This window comes from Elgaria multicarinata, chromosome 8 (assembly GCF_023053635.1).
Source record: "Elgaria multicarinata webbii isolate HBS135686 ecotype San Diego chromosome 8, rElgMul1.1.pri, whole genome shotgun sequence".
NCBI classification, from domain to species: domain Eukaryota; kingdom Metazoa; phylum Chordata; class Lepidosauria; order Squamata; family Anguidae; genus Elgaria; species Elgaria multicarinata.
This window is the reverse complement of record NC_086178.1, coordinates 95,003,597-95,025,604: the sequence shown is the minus strand read 5'-3', so window position 1 is coordinate 95,025,604 and position 22,008 is coordinate 95,003,597. Positions and strand designations below refer to the sequence as shown.

Sequence of the window (22,008 nt, the reverse complement as noted above, 5' to 3'; positions counted from 1 at the left end):
ACAACAGCACTATTCCTCTTCCCTCATTACTTTCATTCTGGGCTTCCCTCCTAGTTTCCCAAAGATCACAGCCACTAATCTTTTTGAAGACATGAAGAACTTTTAGTGCCAAAGCAGGCCTGGCATCGAGTGCTATTTATTTCCATCCTGCCCTTTTAAAAATGAGGTGCGTACAAATCTGGATTTCCCATCAGCCTTCAAATAATGTCTCCCCTCTTGCGTTTTATATCATACTCCATGTGGGATTTGGGTTTTATGTTTATTGAAAAGAAAGCTGCAATCCTATGCAGACTTACTTGGAAGTGAATCCCACTGAATTCAACAGGGCTTAATTCTGAGTAGAGATGTACATGATTGTACTGTAAGTGTCAGAAATTTGACCACTTGTGTACCTCCAGCAATTAAAAACAGGCTTCATTCTCATTTTTGTTCAGTTCTTAGAACGAGGTGTTGTTGTTATTTTACAATTGTCTAAATTTGGTTAGATGTTAGATGATTGTTCATATGTCTAATTTGTGACAAATTATTTTAAATTGCAGCACAGTTTACATTTATAGTAGTTATCTCTTCCAGTCTTACAATATATATATATATATATATATATATATATATATATATATATATCCCTCTAGCTTATTTCTCATTCCAAGAAAAGGTATATACCAGGGAGGAAAATCAATCCTAATTGTCGACTCATCACAAGGAATGACTGCCTCCATGCGGCTGTCATTACCACCAGCCCTGATCACTGGAGTCATATTCAATAGAATATTCCATAGGAATTGAATTGAATTTGTACATCCTCACTAGGTTTGTGAAACTTAGGCATTTGATGTCATTGTTCTCAAGAGTGTGCATAATGTTCCACACTTAGGCACCGCATGTTTAGAGGACAAAGCAAAGGTGTCATCAGGGAATAGGGAGCCTTGAGTCTGTTGTAAGACATCCCCATTCAAAAGGCACATGCTGAAAAATGAATACTGTGAAATCAGAGCCTCAGGTTTTTGGCTGTTGTTGTCCTTGTTTTCATTCAAAAAACATGGGAAAAGTATAAACTATAATAAATATAAATTAAATATTATTCCATAGTCAGCAATCTCAGGGCTCAATGTAAGCCATTTCAAATCCTTCATAAGTATGTATTTAGAGAGCTTCAGCTAAGAGGCAGTATGTTAAAAGAAGAAGAAGAAGAAGAAGAAGAAGAAGAAGAAGAAGAAGAAGAAGAAGAAGAAGAAGAAGAATTTTTATATAAAAAAGTATTTTCTCCCACAATGTGTATTTTAAAACACACTTTCTGCAAGCTGCGTCAAAATATTTGGGCAAGTGTGAAAGCTGGGAGTCTGCATATTGGCCTGGGAGGCGCAGATTGAAATTCATAAAGAAAAATGAACACCTGAAGCATCTGTGGGGCATGGTGCTTCTCAACTTGGAGCCAACTAGCTCTTGGGATGAATAGGAACATAGGAAACTGCCTCCTACTGAGTTAGGCCATTGGTCCCCATCTAGCCCGGTTATTGTTGTCACTACCTGCTGGTGGCTTTCCAGGATTTCAGGCTGGATTCTTTCATAACTCTACCCAGAGATTTCGGGAATTGAACATGGGACCTCCTGCATGCAAACCAGGTGCTCTACCACTGAGCTATGGCCTTTCCCATAGCAGCCGGTAGATCTATCGCCCATGTAAATTCATCAAAGTGAGTGGCCATCATATTTTGTGGCAGAAAATTCCACAAGGTGATGGTGTGTTGCATGAAAGAGTATGTTCTGTTTTCTGTTCTGAAGCTTCTGGGAATCAATTCAATGAAAGCCCTGTTCAGGCATTTGCCTGAATGCATGAGGACTTTAAGTGGGTAGAAGAAGCGGGCCATGCATACCGCCGCCCCCCTCCCCTCAGTTCAGACCTTGCTGTACTGAATTGGCATGGTCTGAAACCAAGTTCTATTCATATTCAATTAAATGCAAGTAGAACTCCCTGCACAATCATGAATCCAGCCCTTTTAGGACTCCCAACTGCACAGAGAGCTCTATTCCCTTTCTGACGTTACTGATTCAACATGGGAAAGTCTGAACTGAGGGGGGTGGGACAAGCACACCTGGAGACATAGGGGGTGCGGCCATCATGCACCACCCCCTCTGCCTACTTAAAGCTCTTATGTGTTCAGGTAAACAGGGCACAGTTAATCCTGAGATCTAGTATTATGAGGAGAAAATGTCTGTTTTCCACATTGCTCCTCTCATAATTTTGTACAACTTTTAACATGGCCTCCCTCAGTCATCTTATTTTTTTCTAAACTAAGCCTGTTTAAAAGCTTCAGCCTATCCTTATAAGGTGCTCTGATCCCTTAATCATCTTAGTTGCCTTTTTCTGAACCTTTTTTTAGCTCTGCCATCTCCTTTTTAACATGCAGCACTAATAGTACTTCTTGATTTAATATAGGCAAAATGTACAATGATTCTTACATTACTTTCTTCTGTGCAATTTGAATGATGCTGAAGTTAATTGTCTTACTAGCATGTGGAGACTTATTGTCCCACAGAGTGCAACATATACTGATGTTGGGAAATAAGTGGGTGGAAATCAATAACTTCTACTCACCCTAAAGTTTAACCACGTATAGTGTTCATGGAATATATTATCAGTCTCATAATAATCCTCACTTTCTAATTAGTGTTTGCCTCCAGAGCAAACTAAAGAGTTTGAAAAGAGAGAAAATTACTTTCAAACCCTTGTGGGTGGGTGATGGTAGAAGATTTTAACAGCTCTGTGTGGTATCTTGTTTCTGTCATACCTTCTATTTGTACAAAAAAATGTCAGCTAACAAGGAAGTGTTAATGGCTCTGACCACCTCACATTTTCACCCTTAAGTCTCTGTCAGAAACATCCACAAGCAGTTAGAAACCAACAGTAAACCAGAACAACAAATGTAAAAGATTTCACATATCCAACTCTGATATAAATAATGTGAGGTTTCATCCTAAAAGTGTCATTTTCATTGATTTAGTACTGCATCACACGCCACAGCAAAGGACACCAAGCACTTCATGTGGTATATTCAGTGCAGTGTTGCGGGAAGTAGTGCTGTGTGATGTAATGTTAGAAAGGAAAAAGGAGTAAAATGAATCTTGAAATCAAAATATAGGCAGACTATTGCAACCCCTTCTGGATTGTAAACAAGAAAACATTTATTATTATTATTTATTAGTAGTAGTAGTAGTAGTAGTAGTAGTATCCTGCCTTTTGCCCAATACTGGGCCTCAAGGTGGCCTTACAAAATTTAAAACACATGCATTGTAAACCTAGGAAAAGAAATGTACAAAAATTAAAGTTAAAATTAAAAAAAATACAATATTAAAACATTAAATGTTTAAAACACATGACAATTCAAAGTCCTTCACATAGATGGAGGACCAGATTATTCTCCAAAGGCCTGTCGGAACAAACAAGTTTTTGCCTGCTTCCGAAAGCACATCAAGGAAGGAGCCAGCCTAGCTTCCCTGGGAAGAGTTATATACAATAGTTATATGCTTTAAAGAAAATAACTCATAAACAATCCAATTTCCTTTACATTGGGGAAATTGTTGAATAGTCAAATAGACACAATGCTGTTTCTTCTTCTAATTATCCAGCTGTATTGGTGTATTTAATTCCCAACACCCTCCCTAATACCAGAAACTGGTTTCTGTTCCCCAGACAGATCAACAGTCTTGATCAATGCAGCAATCAGCTATTTCCTAACAAATGCTACTATTAGGCTGGTGTCCAGGCTTGACACAACTGGGGGAAATTTAAGACACGGTGGGGAAGCAATTCAGAATCAAGAAGCACTGAGGAAAGATTGTGTTGCTGCTGACCTAATTTAGCTGACTTTATTTCAGCGTGGGTCAGTGACGGTACTCTTACAGCTCAATCCTATGCACATTTACTCAGGAATAAGTTTCCCTTTGCACAAATCAGTGGGTGTACATTTGCAGCCATACAATGCAAACCTAACAAGTTCCAGAGGGGGTGTGTGTGGGTTACAACTGTTGCAGAAAAAAATCAACAAAGGGTCTTATGAAACATTACAAGCTAACAAATGCATTATGGGTTGGATCCACACACACCTTTTCATGGCTCTTTACGTTTTTCAAAAGGGGCTCTGAATAAGTGGAGGCTTCCAATGGAAGGGGGTTAGGAGACTTTGGCTAATTCCTCTTCCCTGTGCTCTTCTGGAAGGTACCCCAACCTTCTGGAGAAGCTTTTCAGAGGTACAGGGGTTACAAGAAGATGGAGCCATCAGTGAAAATCACCTCCAGTGGAGCATCATGAAAGTGGAACTACACCCACCTAGATACTATGCACGTCTGGAGCCGGGAACCATACGAGTCTGGATCCTGTTCCATCACATAGGCTTTTTGTTACTAAAGTCTACAGCAGATGCATGAAGATGATAGATAAGTAGATGTCAGAAGTGCCTTACTTAATCTACCTGGTTACTCAGAGGCAACTGGAAGGTCTATTCCCCCACTCCGCTCCAGAATATTACAGGTCTGGATTCCATGTGTCCAGATTTAGAAGAATTAACATGGTGCTAGCAATGGGTGCTTAATAAAGAGAGGAACACCTCCCAGCCTGGTCTCTCTTACAAGAAAGGTGCAAGTGTGTACATCTCCATTGCAGGGAGGGAAGAATATATATAACAGCGGGGTCAAATGGGCAATGATATACAAAAAGCACAGTCTGTGACAACACAATTAAAGCTTCATTATATGTAAACTAAGAACAGTGACCATTCACTCTTGCTACGATGGGTGAAATGAAATTCTGAGCATGTTTACTCAGAAAGGAACCTCATTTATTCAATGAAATTTGTTCCCTAGTGAGAGTGTTTAGGATTGTAGGTTTAGAGCATCATCAGATGAGTGTTTTATCACCCACTCATTACCGCCCACGCATGGTTTTTCGCGGGTCATTTTGACGGCTCTGTCTGCCTCTTGCATGTCTCCTGCTCCTTCTGGTCTTCTTTCCACCACAAAAAACCCCGGTAAATCCAATTTTTTGCTGCCATTTCCTAGTGTGCGCAGGAAAAGCAGCATGATGAAAATGCCCACTGAGTGAGCCATGTAGTCACTATTTACTTCCTCTTTCTTCCCCTGTGTGAAGAAAGAGGGAGTATTGTGGGACAGAAGTGGGGGGAAAGTGACAGTAAGGAAAGATGATTACCCACCCTCCCACCCACCATCTGATGATGCTCTTAAAGTCCTGTGAGATGTCTATTGGTTTGACACAAGCTGAACTCTTAGGGACAGTTCACACATTCACATGTATCACTTGATTACTCAGCATTACTTGACACACAGTGGACTCCTCTGAAAAGCATCGTGTTTGCAGTAATATGAGATGATATGAAAGTTCTACACATGCTTTGGGATCTGTGACAGCTCATTCACACCCACACATCAAAACCTGATTCTGAAGTCATCAAGTGACAGCTATGCATGTATGAACTGGCCCTGTTTAGAATGCCTCTGCTGCCTTTACCCTTCCTCCATGTAAAATGGGATGAGAGAGAGAGAGAGAGAGAGAGAGAGAGAGAGAGATTGAGATTGTTGGGGATACAGGAAGGAGCATTTCACAGCCTTTGTGTTATGTGGTTCAGGCTGCACAAAGGCTTTAAATAAAGTCATGTAATCCTCTCTGACTCCTCGTACAAGGAATGAAATACTAGGGATGTGCTCCGCTCCGATTAGGAGCGTAGAAGCAGTAGCGGATTGGCCTGCTCCGTCTTACCCAGAGGCGGAGTAGGAGCGGACCGCGGACCCCCTAGAAGCAAGGCGAAGAGAAGCGGCCATTTTTCGGAGCTCCGAGTTCAGGCGGAGCGCTCCGGTCGCCATCTTGAAAACATTTCGCCATAGGATTGCATTGCGGCAAATAATCGCGCATAACTACGTTGTTTTTGAAGCTATCATTCTGGAAATTCTTGTGCACAGAAAGTCGTGGATGGGGGTCATTTTGAGACCACTCTCAACTTTCTGCGTTGTCTGGGTCGCGGGCTATATTTTTGTGAAAATCGGGTCAACCGCGCGGCTCAAACTGCGTTTTCGGCTTTTCGCCCATAGGATTGCATTGAGGGAAAGAATCGGGGATAACTGGGGGGGGGTTAAGCTATCGTTCTGGAAATTCTTGTGCACAGAGAGTCGTGGATGGGGGTCATTTTGAGACCACGCTCAACTTTCTGCATCGTACGGGTCGCGGGCTATATTTTTGTGAAAATCGGGTCAACCGCGCGGCTCAAACTGCGTTTTCGGCTTTTCGCCCATAGGATTGCATTGAGGGAAAGAATCGGGGATAACTGGGGGGGGGTTTAAGCTATCGTTCTGAAAATTCTTGTGCACAGAGAGTCGTGGATGGGGGTCATTTTGAGACCACTCTCACCTCTCTGTGTTGTCTGGGTCGCGGGCTAGACGTTTTTAAAAAATCGGCGGGAAAAATACCTTTTTCAAAGGGCTGAGGGGCAGAGTCAGCTCCCGGTCATGATGATCCCAAAGTTGGAGGAGGGCATAGGCAAAACAGGTAACTTGGGATTCTGGGAAACTTCTCTTTCTTCATCTGAACGGGCTTTTCCCCGTGTTTTTTAACACAGTAGCCCCACCAAATGCACAAACACAACCTGAAATCATATACTAAGCCAAGAATAAGAGATAGAAACACAGCACTGCTCCCCACCCTAACCTTGGGGAACAACTGAATCGATGTGGTGCAAGGGGATGAGCTCCCCTAGGGCATCTCATCGTGGACGTGCCCCCACTCTCTCCTGCACTGGAAGGCCATTAGAGCCTTCCAAAGAGAGTAAAACGGTGGAGCAATGCCTATCATGAGTTGAAGTGAATGGTCACTTTTCAGTGGTGGAGCAATGCCTGTTCTGAGTCGAAGTGAGCGTTTTACTTCTTCTCAGAGCTGTGGCTGTCAGTGTCTTGAACTGGCAGCTACTTCCCCCTCCCCCGGGCACGTCCCCCTATTGCTGGTAAAAGACAGATATAGCCTTTTAAAAAAAGTTCTTCTTGTTGTTTATTGAGCAACACTGCTGCTTTTAATTCCACCCCTCCTTTGTTTATTGATTGATTTATTCCATTTTATATGCATTACTGGCTTATCCTTGGCTCACTTCCTTATGCCCCCAGAAATGCCAGCTGCATGCCTGCCTGCCTTCCCTCCCTCCTCCCCTGCCCACCTCGCAGGGATGTTGTGTGTGGGGTGCCCGATTTTCAAAAATTCGCCAAAAATCAGGGGATGATGGGATTGCTTTGAAACTTGGCATGCGTGTGTATATCCCCATGAGGTGTCATGGTGCCAAACATGAGGTTTCTAACTTGAACAGAAAAAAAGTTGTATAATTTTTTAGCTTTCAATGCAAGCCTATGGGGGGGGGAAACGGAGCTCCGGATCCGGATCCGGAGCTCCGGGCGGAGCGGAGCGGAAGTGGGCGGAGCGGGGGCGGGGCGGAGCGGCCCGATCCGGAAAAGCCCATCATAAAATCGAGGCAAGTTTTAAGATGATCTGCAAGTGAAGCGGAGCGGGGGGTCTGTGCACACCCCTAGGAAATACATCCAATTATATAAATAAATAAATAACAGTACATCCCTCATTTCTTCAACAGACTGGGTCTCGACACAATGATCTACAGAGGTAAAAGTCTTAATAGATTAGGGAGTGAATCTTTGCCCACTGATACAACAATAGATTTAAACTAATGGACTCATGCTGACCTTTACTGTAGAATATAAAATGCAATAAAATGATGAAGCCTGTGATAGCCTCTGGAAATAGAAATTTGATAGATGGACGCTTTTGTGAAAATATGAAGAGTAAGAACAATGCGATATAATTATGTTCTGACTTGATCTCCAAATTATGATTGCAACAGTTTTCAAAAGGAGACCCATCTCACTCATACTTACTGTATTTGTTTAATAGTTTGAAAAACATGTCTTATAGTTTAGAAGCAGAAGATAGGATGGAGCCAAGTAAGTTTTCTTCAGGAAAAAATGGGGGCGGGGGAATGGGTGGATTTATGAAGCATCAGCTATATATTTTTTAATCTTAGAGAGAAAATGCTCTGTTAGTGAAAGAAAAATGGACAAGACCAGGATGGCTGACACGGGCAGACATTTGTTCTAATTCATCATGAATGAACAAGTGACAGATCATCAAGAGTGAGTAAGTTGCTAAAGGAATTTGAAAATTAAAGCCCTTTCAGAAACTGAATAATAAAATATGAGAGAGAGACCAAGAAATTATCTGGGAAAAGCTTCCATTAACATTAATTATTGGTGACACATTCCACTGAAGGCTTAAATGTTCTAGACTAGACTAGATGTTCTCAATCATTCATGCTACCAGCAAACCTTGACATTTCAAAATTACAGAGCCCCTTGTTTGGTACAGTTTTCCTATAAATTCCCAGAGATACTGGAGAACCCAAATAGTGGCTGCATTTGATTCCAGATTTTGACCAACTAAATGTAAATACATGGACCAGGAAAGGGTTTTACATAGAATCATAGAATAGTAGAGTTGGAAGGGGCCTATAAGGCCATTGAGTCCAACCCACTGCTCAAAGCAGGGATCCACATAGAATCATACAATAGTAGAGTTGGAAGGAGCCTATAAGGACATCGAGTCAATCCCCCTGCTCAGTACAGGAATCCACCTTAAAGCGTCCCTGACAAATGGCTGTCCATCTGCATCTTGAAGGCTTCTAGTGTGGGAGAACCCACATCCTCCCTAGGTAATTGGCTCCATTGTCGTACTGCTCTAACAGTCAGGACATTTTTCCTGATGTCCAGTCATTGTACATCCCTTTGTACTTTGATGGCAGACACAGGAAGTAATTCATTGAAGACAACTAAGGATGACAGCAATTTTCTCCTGAGCCAGATGTAGCAACTAACATTGGGGTTCACTAAAGCCCATCATAAAATCGAGGCAAGTTTTAAGAATCCCCCAATCTAAAGTGTGGATTTCCTTCCCCAGCCCGAGGATCAAAGGAAGTGTCTTTGCTCCATCAAGTCCTGGGGTGAATGTAGAAAGTGACTGCAGGGGCATATTCTAAGGGTGGGAAACCCACCCCTCAGAGGTTTGCTTGAGGGAGGTTGTTTCAGAATATGCCTCTGCAGCCACTTTACCCTCCCCTCCCCTTTTGTAGGAAGGGAGGTTTTGCCAGAATGTTTGTTTTGAGCCCTCCAGTTGGCTCAGAAAAAAAATATACTGAATGTTCCACTTTGGGGGCCGGGGAGAATTCAGGTTAAAAAAAATTAGCTAATCCAGGTGAGTTGGGGAGAGTTTGCATTTCTAAAAACAACTTATTCACTTCAAGAAGGATTTGGTGGCCTCTGCAAAGAGCCACCCAGGCCCAAATGCTGGGCTTTGAGGGATCCTTCCCAGCAGAGGGAGGGGGATCCTCTGCCACCCAAGCAGAGGATTCACTCTGCCTCATAGGAGGGCCTGCCCTAACACAGGAGGAGATACTCTCCCCATCAGCTTGCAAGAGCAGTATCAGACAGTTTTCCAAGTTACTAGACTCAGTGATGGAACTTCTCTTTTCCTGTCCTTTCTTCTTACAATGAAAAGGCTCTTTCTTTTGACCACTGCCAGAAGCAAGGGATCTCTGAGTAAACCCTCTAGAAGCCCAGTCTTTCAGCTTAGAGCCTTAGGGCTCTCTTTTGGTCCCCCTGGCACCCAGATTTCTGGTCCTCTCCCCTTATTTATCCAGGGTAGTTACTGGATTTCTGAATTCAGTGGTGTGGCTACCTGGGGCAGGGGGCAGCCCCCAGTGTTTTGAAGGGGCACAATTGCCCCCCCCCAATATGCCTGGAAGTTGCCCATCACTACTCTGTTCCTTTATTCTGCAATACTATCCTCTGCTGGTTTAGAAGCCAAGAGTGTGATGGGTTTCTGGTTCAGGATATACTAGAAAAACAAAGCTGTCCTATAATGTGCCATCAACCGTTCAAAACAAAATTCAGAAGCTGGATTCTGGGCTGTGCATTATATGATGTTTTCATGATCAGGCATGGCCCAAGACATTGTGCTGGCTCAGGCGGACTAGCAAATAGCAAAATACCTCATAGGCCTCAAAGTTAGTCAAGTTATCTTCGTGCCAGAATTCTGCAAGGCCCTCTCTCCTGCTCCCTGGAAGGAAAAGTACACTCATAATGAATTAAAGAACTAAGCATGCCCATTCATGACACTCAAAATCAGCTGTCCGAGGCAGCTGCCTCATTCTCCCTAATGGTAGATCAGATCATTTGTGTGCATTTACGTACATGTGAAGTGGAGTCAAGAAGAGACAGTCACTTCCCTGGTTAAAGCTTTAATTTTCTGGGGACCCTGAGAAGGGAGGTGAACAATGCTATAGCTCATACTAAAAAAATTAACAGGACACACCAACACACACAGAGCTGGTCCTTCCATGAGATGTGGTGAATCCCCCACCTCAGGCGGCAGACCCCAAAAGGCAAGAATGTGCATTGTATGTAAAGAAACGATACAACCGTATGGTCAGTAAAATCTTAAAATAGTTTGTTAAGAGGTAGCCATTGATTAATGTCAGTAACTGAACTCCATTTGTAGTCATGGTGCCTTCGCAGCCTTCTTAGCCTTAGCTGATAAATAATCCTCAGCACAAAGAAACAACAAAATGGACTAGGCTGTTTGCAACACAAACCTATACATGCCTATTCATAAGTAAGTCTCAACACTTTCAATGGGGCTTACCCCCCTCCCAAGGAAAGGGGGTATAGGGTTAGGCTGCATTTACTTGGGAGTAAGTCACAACGATCTCAAAAGGCTTTACTTTTGAGTAAACACACAAAGAAGCGGATAGCATGACAGCCAAATCCAGAAACGGAGAGCATAGAAAATATTTCCCCGTCTAAGCTCAGCAGTACTAAAGGACAAATATATACAGGACTTATCTATAAACCTATTAAATCACTGCTCTGCCCTGCAGGTGAAACCTCTGCTCTGCCTCTGAGGACACATCTTTTCTAATCCATGTTCAGCTGAGCCTTTCTCCACATTTAATGGGGAGCTATATTTTACAGCAAATTTGTGACTCTCAAGATCAATGCTTGTGGATGATTTGCAATTCAAGAACTATTAAAGTAAGCTTTTCCTTCAAAATAAATCACTCTGCTGAGACTTGGATGTTGATCCGACAAATATAAGCATGAGGTTTGTGCCTAGTCAACTGGCATATTTATATGCCTAAAGATATTTGGGCAATTTGAGTCTTCTGTATAGAGTGCAGCATGATTGGCCAACATCATACCAGAAGACAGCACCACGAACTATGGAAAGTAAGCCTTTCACCCGGTTTTATAATCCATTGTCATTAGATAAGGATCTGGTCACATCATGGCTGAAAAACTGGCAGTAGCTTTTTATTTATTATTATTTATTTATGTATTTATTACCTATTTATACTGCCCAACAGCCTAAACTCTCTGGACAGCTTACAACTAAAACCATAATATCCAGATTAAAACTTTAAAATCACATAAAACCAGAATAAAGCTGGTTCACATGTGGATGTTCCTTCCTTGATCGCTGCAACATCAGCTGATGGCTTTCAATGTATGAATGAGCAGCCACAAATCAAACACCACAGGGAGAAGCTTTATCTCACTTCATTTCACCTTTAAACACAAGGCTTTTGAATGGAGTCTGATTACCCTTTCGGTTGGCAGTCATCAAGCGGAGAGACAACAGGCTCATCTACACCTAAGGGTGTAGCAGGAGGGAGAGGAGAGGATCACAGACTTATCTGCTTCCGCAATCCTCCTCCAGCTTCTATACCGCTGCGCGATGTCCTGGAAGGGAAGAGGGATGTCACGGGCATCATTTCCCCCCCAAAGAGGAGCCCAGTCTCATAGCCCTGATTCAGGGAAAAAGATACATTTTTAAAAATAACTCTGTGGCCAATCCCACCACCCCAGCCATCCCAGGGATGGTGAAATTGCTACTACACCCCCAAAGGGCACAGACACACATCCCCAAACAGCTTCGTGCCCATTTTGAAAACCAGAGGAGGTGGGAAGAAGCTGGGATGGGCATCTACATGGAGCTTGGGATCTTCCTGAGACTGCAGGAAAAATCTGGATAACTGAGGTCTTGGTTATCCTGGGAAAGTCTCTGGCCATCCCTGGTTGCTCCCAGGATCCCCTGCGTGTCCTATGGATGCACAGGGACTCTCCTGAGCTGATTCCAGGATAATTGCATGGTGTAGACATGCCCATCAAGTGATCAAGAGGAAACCAATGTGGCTCCACAAAAAGCTTAGAGATGACCTGAAAACAAAAAAGGATACATATAGGAAGTGGAAGGAAGGCCAGGCTACAAAAGAAGAGTACAGACAGTAGGCGCAGAAGTGCCAAAACGGCGTCAGGAAGGCTAAAGCTGAGAATGAGCTGAGGTTAGCAAGGGATGCTAAAAGAAATAAAAAGGCTCTCTTCAGATACGTGAGTAGTAAAAGACAGAGGAAAGAAATGGTGGTTCAACTGCTTAATGAGGTTGGCAAATTGATAACAGATGACAAAGAAAGGCTGAAGTGCTCAATTCCTACTTTGCCTCAGTCTTCTCCCAAAAGCAGGTCTATGACCCCCCTGTAGAAAGTGAAGCAGAAGTTGAGGGGGCAGGATTGCAATTTGAGATTGATAAACAAATGGTCAAAGAACACCTAATTTCCTTGAATGAGTTCAAATCTCCAGGGCCCGATGAACTGCATCCTAGAGTAATGAAGGAGCTAGTGGAAGAACTCTCAGAACCTTTGTCTATTATCTTTGCAAAATCATGGAAGATGGGTGAGGTGCCGGATGACTGGAGGAGGGCTAACGTTGTCCCTATCTTCAAAAAAGGTAAAAAGGAGGAACCTGGGAACTACAGACCAGTCAGTCTGACATCCATCCCTGGGAAAATTCTGGAGCAGATTATAAAGAAGTCAATCTGTAAACACCTTGAAATCAATGCGGTGATCACTAGAAGCCAACATGGATTTGTCAGGAACAAGTCCTGTCAGACTAATTTGATCTCAGTTTTTGATTGGGTAACCTCCCTTGTGGACTGTGGAATGCTTTGGATGTCATATATCTTGACTTCAGCAAAGCTTTTGACAAAGTGCCCCATGATATTCTGATTAACAAACTAGCTAAAAATGGGCTAGATGGAACAACTATTAGGTGGATTCACAGTTGTCTACAGAATCGGACTCAAAGAGTACTTATCAATGGAACCTTCTCAAACTGGGGAGAGGCAATGAGTGGGGTACCGCAGGGATCAGTCCTGGGCCCAGTGCTCTTCAACATTTTTATTAAGGATTTGGACGAGGAGGTGCAGGGAACGCTGATCAAATTTGCAGATGACACAAAATTGGGTGGGATAGCTAATACCCTGGAAGACAGAAACAAACTTCAAAGTGATCTTGATAGGCTGGAGTGCTGGGCTGAAAACAACAGAATGAAATTTAATAGGGATAAATGACAAATTCTACATTTAGGAAATAGAAACCAAAGGCACAGTTACAAGATGGGGGATACTTGGCTCAGCAATACTACAAACAAGAAGGATCTTGGAATCGTTGTAGATCACAAGCTGAATATGAGCCAACAGTGCGATATGGCTGCAAGAAAGGCAAATGCTATTTTGGGCTGCATTAATAGAAGTATAGCTTCCAAATCACGTGAGGTACTGGTTCCTCTCTATTCGGCCCTGGTTAGGCCTCATCTAGAGTATTGTGTCCAGTTCTGGGCTCCACAATTCAAGAAGGATGCAGACAAGCTGGAGCGTGTTCAGAGGAGGGCAACCAGGATGATCAGGGGTCTGGAAACAAAGCCCTATGAAGAGAGACTAAAAGAACTGGGCATCTTTAGCCTGGAGAAGAGAAGATTGAGGGGAGACATGATAGCACTCTTCAAATACTTAAAAGGTTGTCACACAGAGGAGGGCCAGGATCTCTTCTCGATCCTCCCAGAGTGCAGGACACGGAATAACGGGCTCAAGTTAAAGGAAGCCAGATTCCAGCTGGACATCAGGAAAAACTTCCTGACTGTTAGAGCAGTACGACAATGGAATCAGTTGCCTGGTGAGGTTGTGGCCTCTCCCACACTAGAGGCCTTCAAAAGGCAGCTGGACAACCATCTGTCAGGGATGCTTTAGGGTGGATTCCTGCATTGAGCAGGGGGTTGGACTCGATGGCCTTGTAGGCCCCTTCCAACTCTGCTAGTCTATGATTCTATGTATTTCATGTGCAGAAGATCCAAGTGATTTACATAACCAGGCCCATGTGTTGGATGACGATGATGATGATGATGATGATGATGATGATGATAACAACAAAACAGCATTTTAGTACAATAATTGAAGTTAAAATGAACAAACCTGGCCCAAAAGTTAAAAATCTAAAAAAAAAAAAGTCAAAACACCACCAGCCAAGACTTTTAATAATGGGCAAGACACACAAAAGGAAAGGGAAGTGATGTACATGCATGGCCTTTGTCAAAGTATTGGAAATTACTTTGCATCCCAACCTTCCATGTGTGACTGTTTCTTTCAGCACACCACCACAATCCTACAAAAGCCAATCAAAATCTTAAACAATGGGAGAATATCCCCCAGATGGCTGCACCTGCACTTCCTCCTCCTCCTCCTTCTCTGAAGCACGAAGAACCAGAAGGTTCAGGAATTGCTTGTACACCTTTGAGGGGGAAAATGATGGTGTGGTCCAGATCCAGCATTGCTTAATGCATAGCTCATTCCTGCAATTGCAACAGCAATCAAGCCAAGCTGCAGAGTGTACCAGAGGAGCGCAACAAAGATGATACAGGGATTTGAGGACATGCCCTATGAGGACAGGCTGAAGGAACTTGGGATGTTCAGTCTGGAGAAAAGAGGACTGAGGGGAGACGTGTTAGCAGTGTTCAGGGAAGATGGTCAAGAACTATTTTCCATGGCCACAGAAAGCAGGACCTGAAATAATGTGTTTAAGTTACAGCTACCTAGATTCCAATTAAATATAAGGGGAAACTTCCTGATGGTAAGATCTGTACAACAGTGGAATAGTCTACCTATGAAGGTTCTGGGTTCTCCATCTCTGGAGGTTTTTAAGAAGAGGTTGGACAGCCACCTTTCATGGATGGTTTAATTGGTTTTCCTGCACATTGCCAAAGGTGGGACTAGATGATCCTTGTGGATTATTCCAACTCAGTAATTCTATGATTCTATGGACCCCAGAACTCCAGCCCACATGAGCACAAAGACAACATGCATCTGCTCTGCAGGGCAGATGGCATGTACTGGCTGTGCATCCCCGTGTAGGCAGTTTTCAAAGTGTCATAGCCTGCTTGGTGTAGATCTGGCCATAGCTGATGTTCAACCGATCCATACAAAAAGGCTTGTACAGCATGCCGACCTAAGTCATCATAATCTACCAATATAACTTGAAATACTGTATGCAATATTTACAGTACAGGCTATGTCAGTGTATAAATAAGGAGATGACCCTAGCATAAATTGTTCACTTATCTTTAACTGCTGTATATTCTGATAAGCACTAAAATTAAATAATGGTCTTCAAGCAACAGCTTATGTTATTTTTCAGATATCATACAGTTGAAAAATGCTCTTCTTTTTTCATGTTCTTGACCTTCTCTTGAAAATCTGTGGATTGCTATGAAATAATTGGCATAGCGAGGTGTTACAAATGCCATGTAGCTCTCCACGGGGTGTCGAGAACGGTCCAAGATACATGCAGAGAATCTCTCCTACACCACATTAAACTCTTACATTCTAAACATATAGTTATGTTTGCAGCCTCATTATTACTGCGAATGTGTCTCTCACTATAATCTTGCCTAAAATGACTCCAAATCAGAGTCAGGAATTTGACACAAAAAAACCTGAAGGTACAATCCAATGCATGTTTAGATAGGGGAGGGGAACCTTATAGATCCCACGCTGGCTGGGAAATGCTGGGAGTTGTAGGACTTTTTCTGTCTAAACATGCATAAGATTGCACCTTAATGTTCATTACTAAATGTGGATGTGCCCTGAATGGGCAATCCAGCTGCACAGCAGAAAGTAGTGTCCCGCACTACTATTTGGTAATGTTAGTACCAAAGCACACCTCAATTAACACAGAACCTTTTGGTTTCACATATTGTATTACAGACTTTCCATAATCACTCATGCTCCAAACTGCCAGGAAATTACAGCTGTTAAGGGCCTCACCTTTAACAGATGGGCTACTTAGACAATATGGATATGCAGTAAGGGTATGCTGTGGCTACTTCATCACTGCCTCAGAGCTGGATGGCAGTCAAGACCAGAGTTGTTGACCTTCAGGAGCAGAGTGGTCGACCTAAGACTCAGATATGTCTGTCTGCAACTGAAGCTATCATTCCACATTACAAGTACCCAACTGGCAACCGATACCATGGAAAGCCTATGGGAAGCTCACAAGCAGAACAGAAGGGCAATAACCTCTCCCACTATTGTAACCCAGTGACTGGTATTCAGGAGAATGCTGCCACATATATAGCATCATGACTGTTGTTGTTGTTTAGATTTCTGAGACGCATCTTCGCAAAACAAAAGCAAACAACAATGAAAAAACCTCAAGGCGACTTGCAACAAAATCAAAACATCCAAAATTTAAAACAGCTCAAATAATTATCCACCAAAATACAGCCATCTCATAAAACAACTAAAACATCAGTGACAACCACAAAAAAAAAATCAATGAAAGAACTAACGAGATAACTCAATTGACTAGTAGTTGTTGATAGCCTTTATCCTCCATGAATTTGACTAATCCTTTTTCAAAGATGTCCAAATTGGTGGCCATGCCCACATCTTGTGGTATCAAATCCCATAATTTAGCTTTATGCTCTGAACGGAGTGCTCCATTTTTTTGTCTGTCTTGAGTCCCCCACCACTCAGTTTCATTGGCTGGCTCCAGTTTCTCTGCACACCATGCATGATTTTATTTACCACCATCATGTTGCTCCCTTACTTGCTTCCGCCCACAAACTAAAAAACATTCTAACTTTTCTTAGGAGTTGCTCCAGCCACTGCCCAATCATTTTGGTTCCCCTTTTATGCACTTTTTCCAGCTTGACAATACCCTCCTTTGAGATGCAGCGACCAGATATAGACACGGTTTCCCAAACCATCACAAAAAAACTACAACCCCTGTGCCTTTTTCCGAGCTGGAAGTCCCCCTCCCACAACTGCTTCAGCTTTCCCCTGAAAGTGCACTTTGCAGCAAAGTAACTTTGGGAGTAAATAAAAGCATTTTCAGCAGTGGTGGGGGAGCAGGGGGTGAAAGGGTTAAACCTCCCCCCCCCACTCCCTCCATGCCATGATCTTGATCTGGACTAAGGGGCTAAGTGGCTGCTTTTGATAAAAAAAAAATAGTTCCCAGGTTGTAATCAAGCGCTTTAAAGCATGTGCCTAGTGTAACTCATGTAAGGCCATTAAATACAGCAGTTAGATATCCTGAAAAGGGGGGGAGATACCAAAGCCAGAGGGGGAGACTAGAAATGAGAGTTTCTTGCTTGAGTTTTGTGAGGGTGGGGTGCCTTGGGAGATGCTTAAGTTGCTGTCTGGGGGATCTGCTGCAGGAGTGCCTATTTGTCTCCACGGATGATCTGTAAATACAACAAATCTTATAAAGTGTGTATAAAGGCTTTCGGTGCTATTTCATCCAAGAAATTAACCAGGCAGGGATGCCCCGTTGCTTGGAGAAGTGAAAGTGCATATAACAATGTCAGGGCCAGACTCCTCACACCAGCACAGCTGTGGGTCAATAATTTAATAAAGCCACCCACCCACCCACCCACACATACACACACCTCCATTATACTTAACTGGGGGGAAATCATAATGGGTGCTGCTTTAGCTGCTGTGGTGCACCCTTCTGCTAGTGATGCTGTAGCCTTTCCCAATCTGGTGTCCTCCAGATACAGTACTATCTATCTATCTATCTATCTATCTATCTATCTATCTGTCTATCTATCTCGCCTTTTGCCCAATGCTGGGCCCCAAGTCCCTACATCGCCCAGCCACCATGGCCTCTGGAAGCCAGATGATGGGAGTTCAACACATCTGAAGGATGCCAGGTTGGGCGAAGCTGCTGTAGCAAAGGCTGGGGATTGGATCGATTGCTCATTGGGCATGCTGTAAAGCAGTGTTGGGCAACTTGCGACTCTCCAGATGTTTTGGCCTACAACTCCCCTGATCTGGGGAGCTAAAGGTTTCCTACCCTTGCTAGAGAGGGAGCGTGGAGTGTGATGAGAACGGAGGCAGAGAAGAGGAAAATGCAGCACCTCCCTTAAAAAGAGAGGCAGATTTGGACAAATTGCATTGGTTTCTGCATGGAAAAACGAGCTGCATGGCTGCTTGTTGGGCCTAGCTCTTTGCAGTTAGCTGGCATTTTGCTTTGGAAGTGTATGCTGCTGTTTTTCCCTCTGGGGCAGGGGTGGTTCGGTATCTCTTAGGATTTCAAGTTTATTCATGACATGCAGTCCAAATGTCACAAGCCATTTACGTTAAATGTTGCTTCTTTCTAAGTTTAGCTGAATAATTTAAGGATATTGTATTCTGATGTTCAAAACTCAGTGCGTAACACTCCAGTGATGCAGTGCCCAAGTCAAAGGCTCTATTGGCTGCTGTCTTTTGTTATATATGGGTTTAGACACAGGTACATTACTGTCACAGCTGTGCAATGGAACAGCAATCAGTGTCAATTCACAATGTATTTCAACCAAGTTATAATGGGGAAGGCCTGATTTTCTACAAAACAGCTGAAGGGTTTGTTGTTTTATCATGTCCACTTGTTCCATTCAGGAGATAATGAGAAAAGTGTGTTGTGCCACAGAATTTTGACTATTCCTTTCCAATGAATTTCAGAGAATAGGGAGAGGGTAGGAGAGGAGAGAAAGAAAGAAAGAAAGAAAGAAAGAAAGAAAGAAAGAAAGAAAGAAAGGAGGAATGGGTCCATCTGAACTTTGTTCTATCAAATCCTTTTGACAAGTTTCTTGGGACCACAATTGGAAACTGAAAATATAATCTCTCCAGTGTTTAATGGTGAGACACACACCGTCTGCCTCTCCCATGTCTCCCACTCCTTCTGGTCTTCTTTCCACCACAAATAAGACCCCCAGTAAAGCCATGTTTGTTTGTTTTGGGAAGCAAAATGTGCCGCCATTTCCTGCTGTGAGCAGGAAAAGCAGAGCGATAAAAATGCCCACTGGATGGGCCACGTGGTCATTGTTTACTTCCTCCTCCTTCCCCTGTGTGAAGAAAGAAGAAGTATCATGGGACAGAAGCGGGGGGAAAGCGACAGTAGGGAAATGCGATTTTCCTTCTGCCTGATGACGCTCACAGTGTTGCTGTTGAGAAATCATTGGATGACAAGCATGGGACTTAGTTATGTTCAGGTGTTTTTCTGGCACTCACACAGAGGGGAAGCAGCGCACCGCTCTCCTTCCCCACACAGATGTTCTAATACTTGAGCCAAGCACTCTGTGCCAACACCTGTTGGTAAGATTTTTAAGAATAGGGGAGAAATTTGGTTTCTACCCAATTGGCACATCCCGAACCAACATGCCACTCAACTAAAATGCAGTTCTCCTTTGATATTTCACATCTCCAAATTTTGCAATGCAGTTCTCTGATCAACAAGTGCATACAAAAATGGGTACATTAGGGGAATGTGCACACAAAACTTATGTAAAACTTTGGCATTATATTAAGCCAAACAGGTTGCAAAACGCATCTGTCATTGAAAACTGCACACAAAACTGTGTAGGTTCAGAGAAATGTATAGGGCCTCATCTACACCAAGCAGGATATGAAAGTGGTACATAAAAGTCAGGAGCCACACTACTGCTTTATAGCAGTATTGAAGTGCACTGACAAGTGTTGGGGCCCGTTGACACAGACCATATACCGCATTCATACTGCTACATCCTCCTTGGTGTGGCTCCTGCTTTTAAATACTACTTTCATACCGTTTTCATCCTGCAATATCCTGCTTGGTGTAGATGAGACCTAGGAGAATGTTTTCATACAGACATTTAAAAAAATGCAAGCTGATGCAGAAATGGGACAAAGTGAATTTAAGATTGGGGGGGGGGGATGAGAAAGCAAGGATGAAACTGATAGGTTAGTCCATTCCTAAAGTTTTCCCCATCCCCTTTAAGGGAGAGAAGAGGTTTGAGTGTGTGGCAGGATCTACAGTTTATATTGGTTTTGAGAACTGTTCAGGCCCAGGACACATTACGTATACCATTTTCAAACTGTTATATCCTGCTTGGTGTGGACCTGGCCTGTGCCTGCATAGAGCACTTAGCTCATACATTACATCATTTGTATGGTGGAGAGGCGGGGAGCATGCTGGACCAATGGCTCTGACCTTAGAATTCTGCAAGCTGTATTTCCTGGGAAAGCATATAATCACCCTGTTTAGTTTTTCATGGTGGGAGCTAGGGGTGGGTGAATGAGTAATGTTTGAGATCGCCAGGATTCTTCAAACATCAGCTCACTGCTTGTCCCAAGCCCAATTCCCATTTGTGAGCACTGCCCATTCTGCATAAATGGGAAAATCGTGCAAACCAATCAGCAATTTAACTTGAAATTTGTGCAAATTTCCCAGCATTTGCACAACTGTCCTCCATAGTCTAAAGCGGGGCTGATTCAATCTATGGAGAAAATGTGTACAAATTTGTGCAAATTGAACTCAAGAAATTTGGCAATTTATAAGCATTTTTGATGATGATGATGATGATGATGATGATGATGATGATGAACATAGCCAAAGCTCTCTGAGTGATTAACGAAAGATTAAACATTAAAAATCAATATACAAAATTCAAAACCATAAAAATGTAAAACAGACAGCATATACAAAGACAACACTCCCATTCAGCGTTATGAACAAAAAAAATTGAAATTCTCCTACCTCCCTAGAGAGCACCTAGCTCAGTGGTAGGGCACACGCAGTTTGCAAGCAGGAAGCCTCAGATTCAATCCTCGGAATCTCCAGTTAAAATGATCAGACAAAAGGTGCTGGAGAAAACATCTATCTGAGATCCAGGAGGATCACTGACGATTAGAGTAGATAGAAAAATAGTCTGATAGAAAAAGAGCTTGTTTTCTTCCCTTTGTCTTAAAATGGCATACTTTGTGTGTTCAAAGGTGGCTTCTATGTCATGTCAGGGTGGCTTATATGTCATGTGAACCACAGACTTCCACCCTTAGTCCCTATGTTACACAGCTTTCATGCATTCTGGCAATCTGGTGTTATGTCCTACTCCACCGGGGCAGCAGCGGCAGCAGCAGGATGCAAAACCCATTCTAAAAGTCCCAGCCCTCAGATTTGACTGTACTGTGGCACACAGCATCACTCGTCCAAACTGCTGACTGAACTGAGTGGTCCAATATTGTCAAATAAAGGCCAAGCATTCAAAGCCGTTATTTTTAGGACTGTTTCTTCCCATCACGATTTCGCCACTTCCAGGCAATGACAGACTTGCCTCAGTAGCCTCCACCAGATGGTGAGTGGTCCTACAAAAGAAATCTTAACCCTAGCAGTGGTGTAAGGAAATTTGGGCTACTAACATCAAACCTGATGTCCTTACAGTTCTTGAATTGTAGATGTTTAGGTTTTCTTTACAAACATCAGTGCAAATTAAAACCCAGCAAAGAATACACACGTACCGGCATTTGTAAGATACTGCACGTTTCTCATCACTCCTTCAGTGTAAGTGCCAGTCTCGTAATTGTCCATCTCGCCAGAAACAATGTGCGCCACTCTCGCCGCACGCCCTCGGATGGCACCAGCTGCGCGATCTAAATCATCGGCGTCCTGCTCTCTGAGGGCAATGATGCACCTGTTTACGTCCTCAAGGATATGACTTTCTACATGAATGAGAAACAACAAAGCAAGGTTACGCAGAACATGCTATAGG

General features: G+C 43.1%; 1 protein-coding gene across 1 annotated transcript in view; it reads right to left on the bottom strand.

The window, feature by feature from the left end:
• CTNNA3 (catenin alpha 3) overlaps nucleotides 1–22,008 on the bottom strand; it is a 902,456-nt gene that overhangs the window by 222,966 nt on the left and 657,482 nt on the right. The window contains exon 12 of the mRNA XM_063133292.1: nucleotides 21,758–21,958. Within this exon, the coding sequence (XP_062989362.1) occupies nucleotides 21,758–21,958 (201 nt within the window). The remainder of the gene's footprint in view (nucleotides 1–21,757; nucleotides 21,959–22,008) is intronic.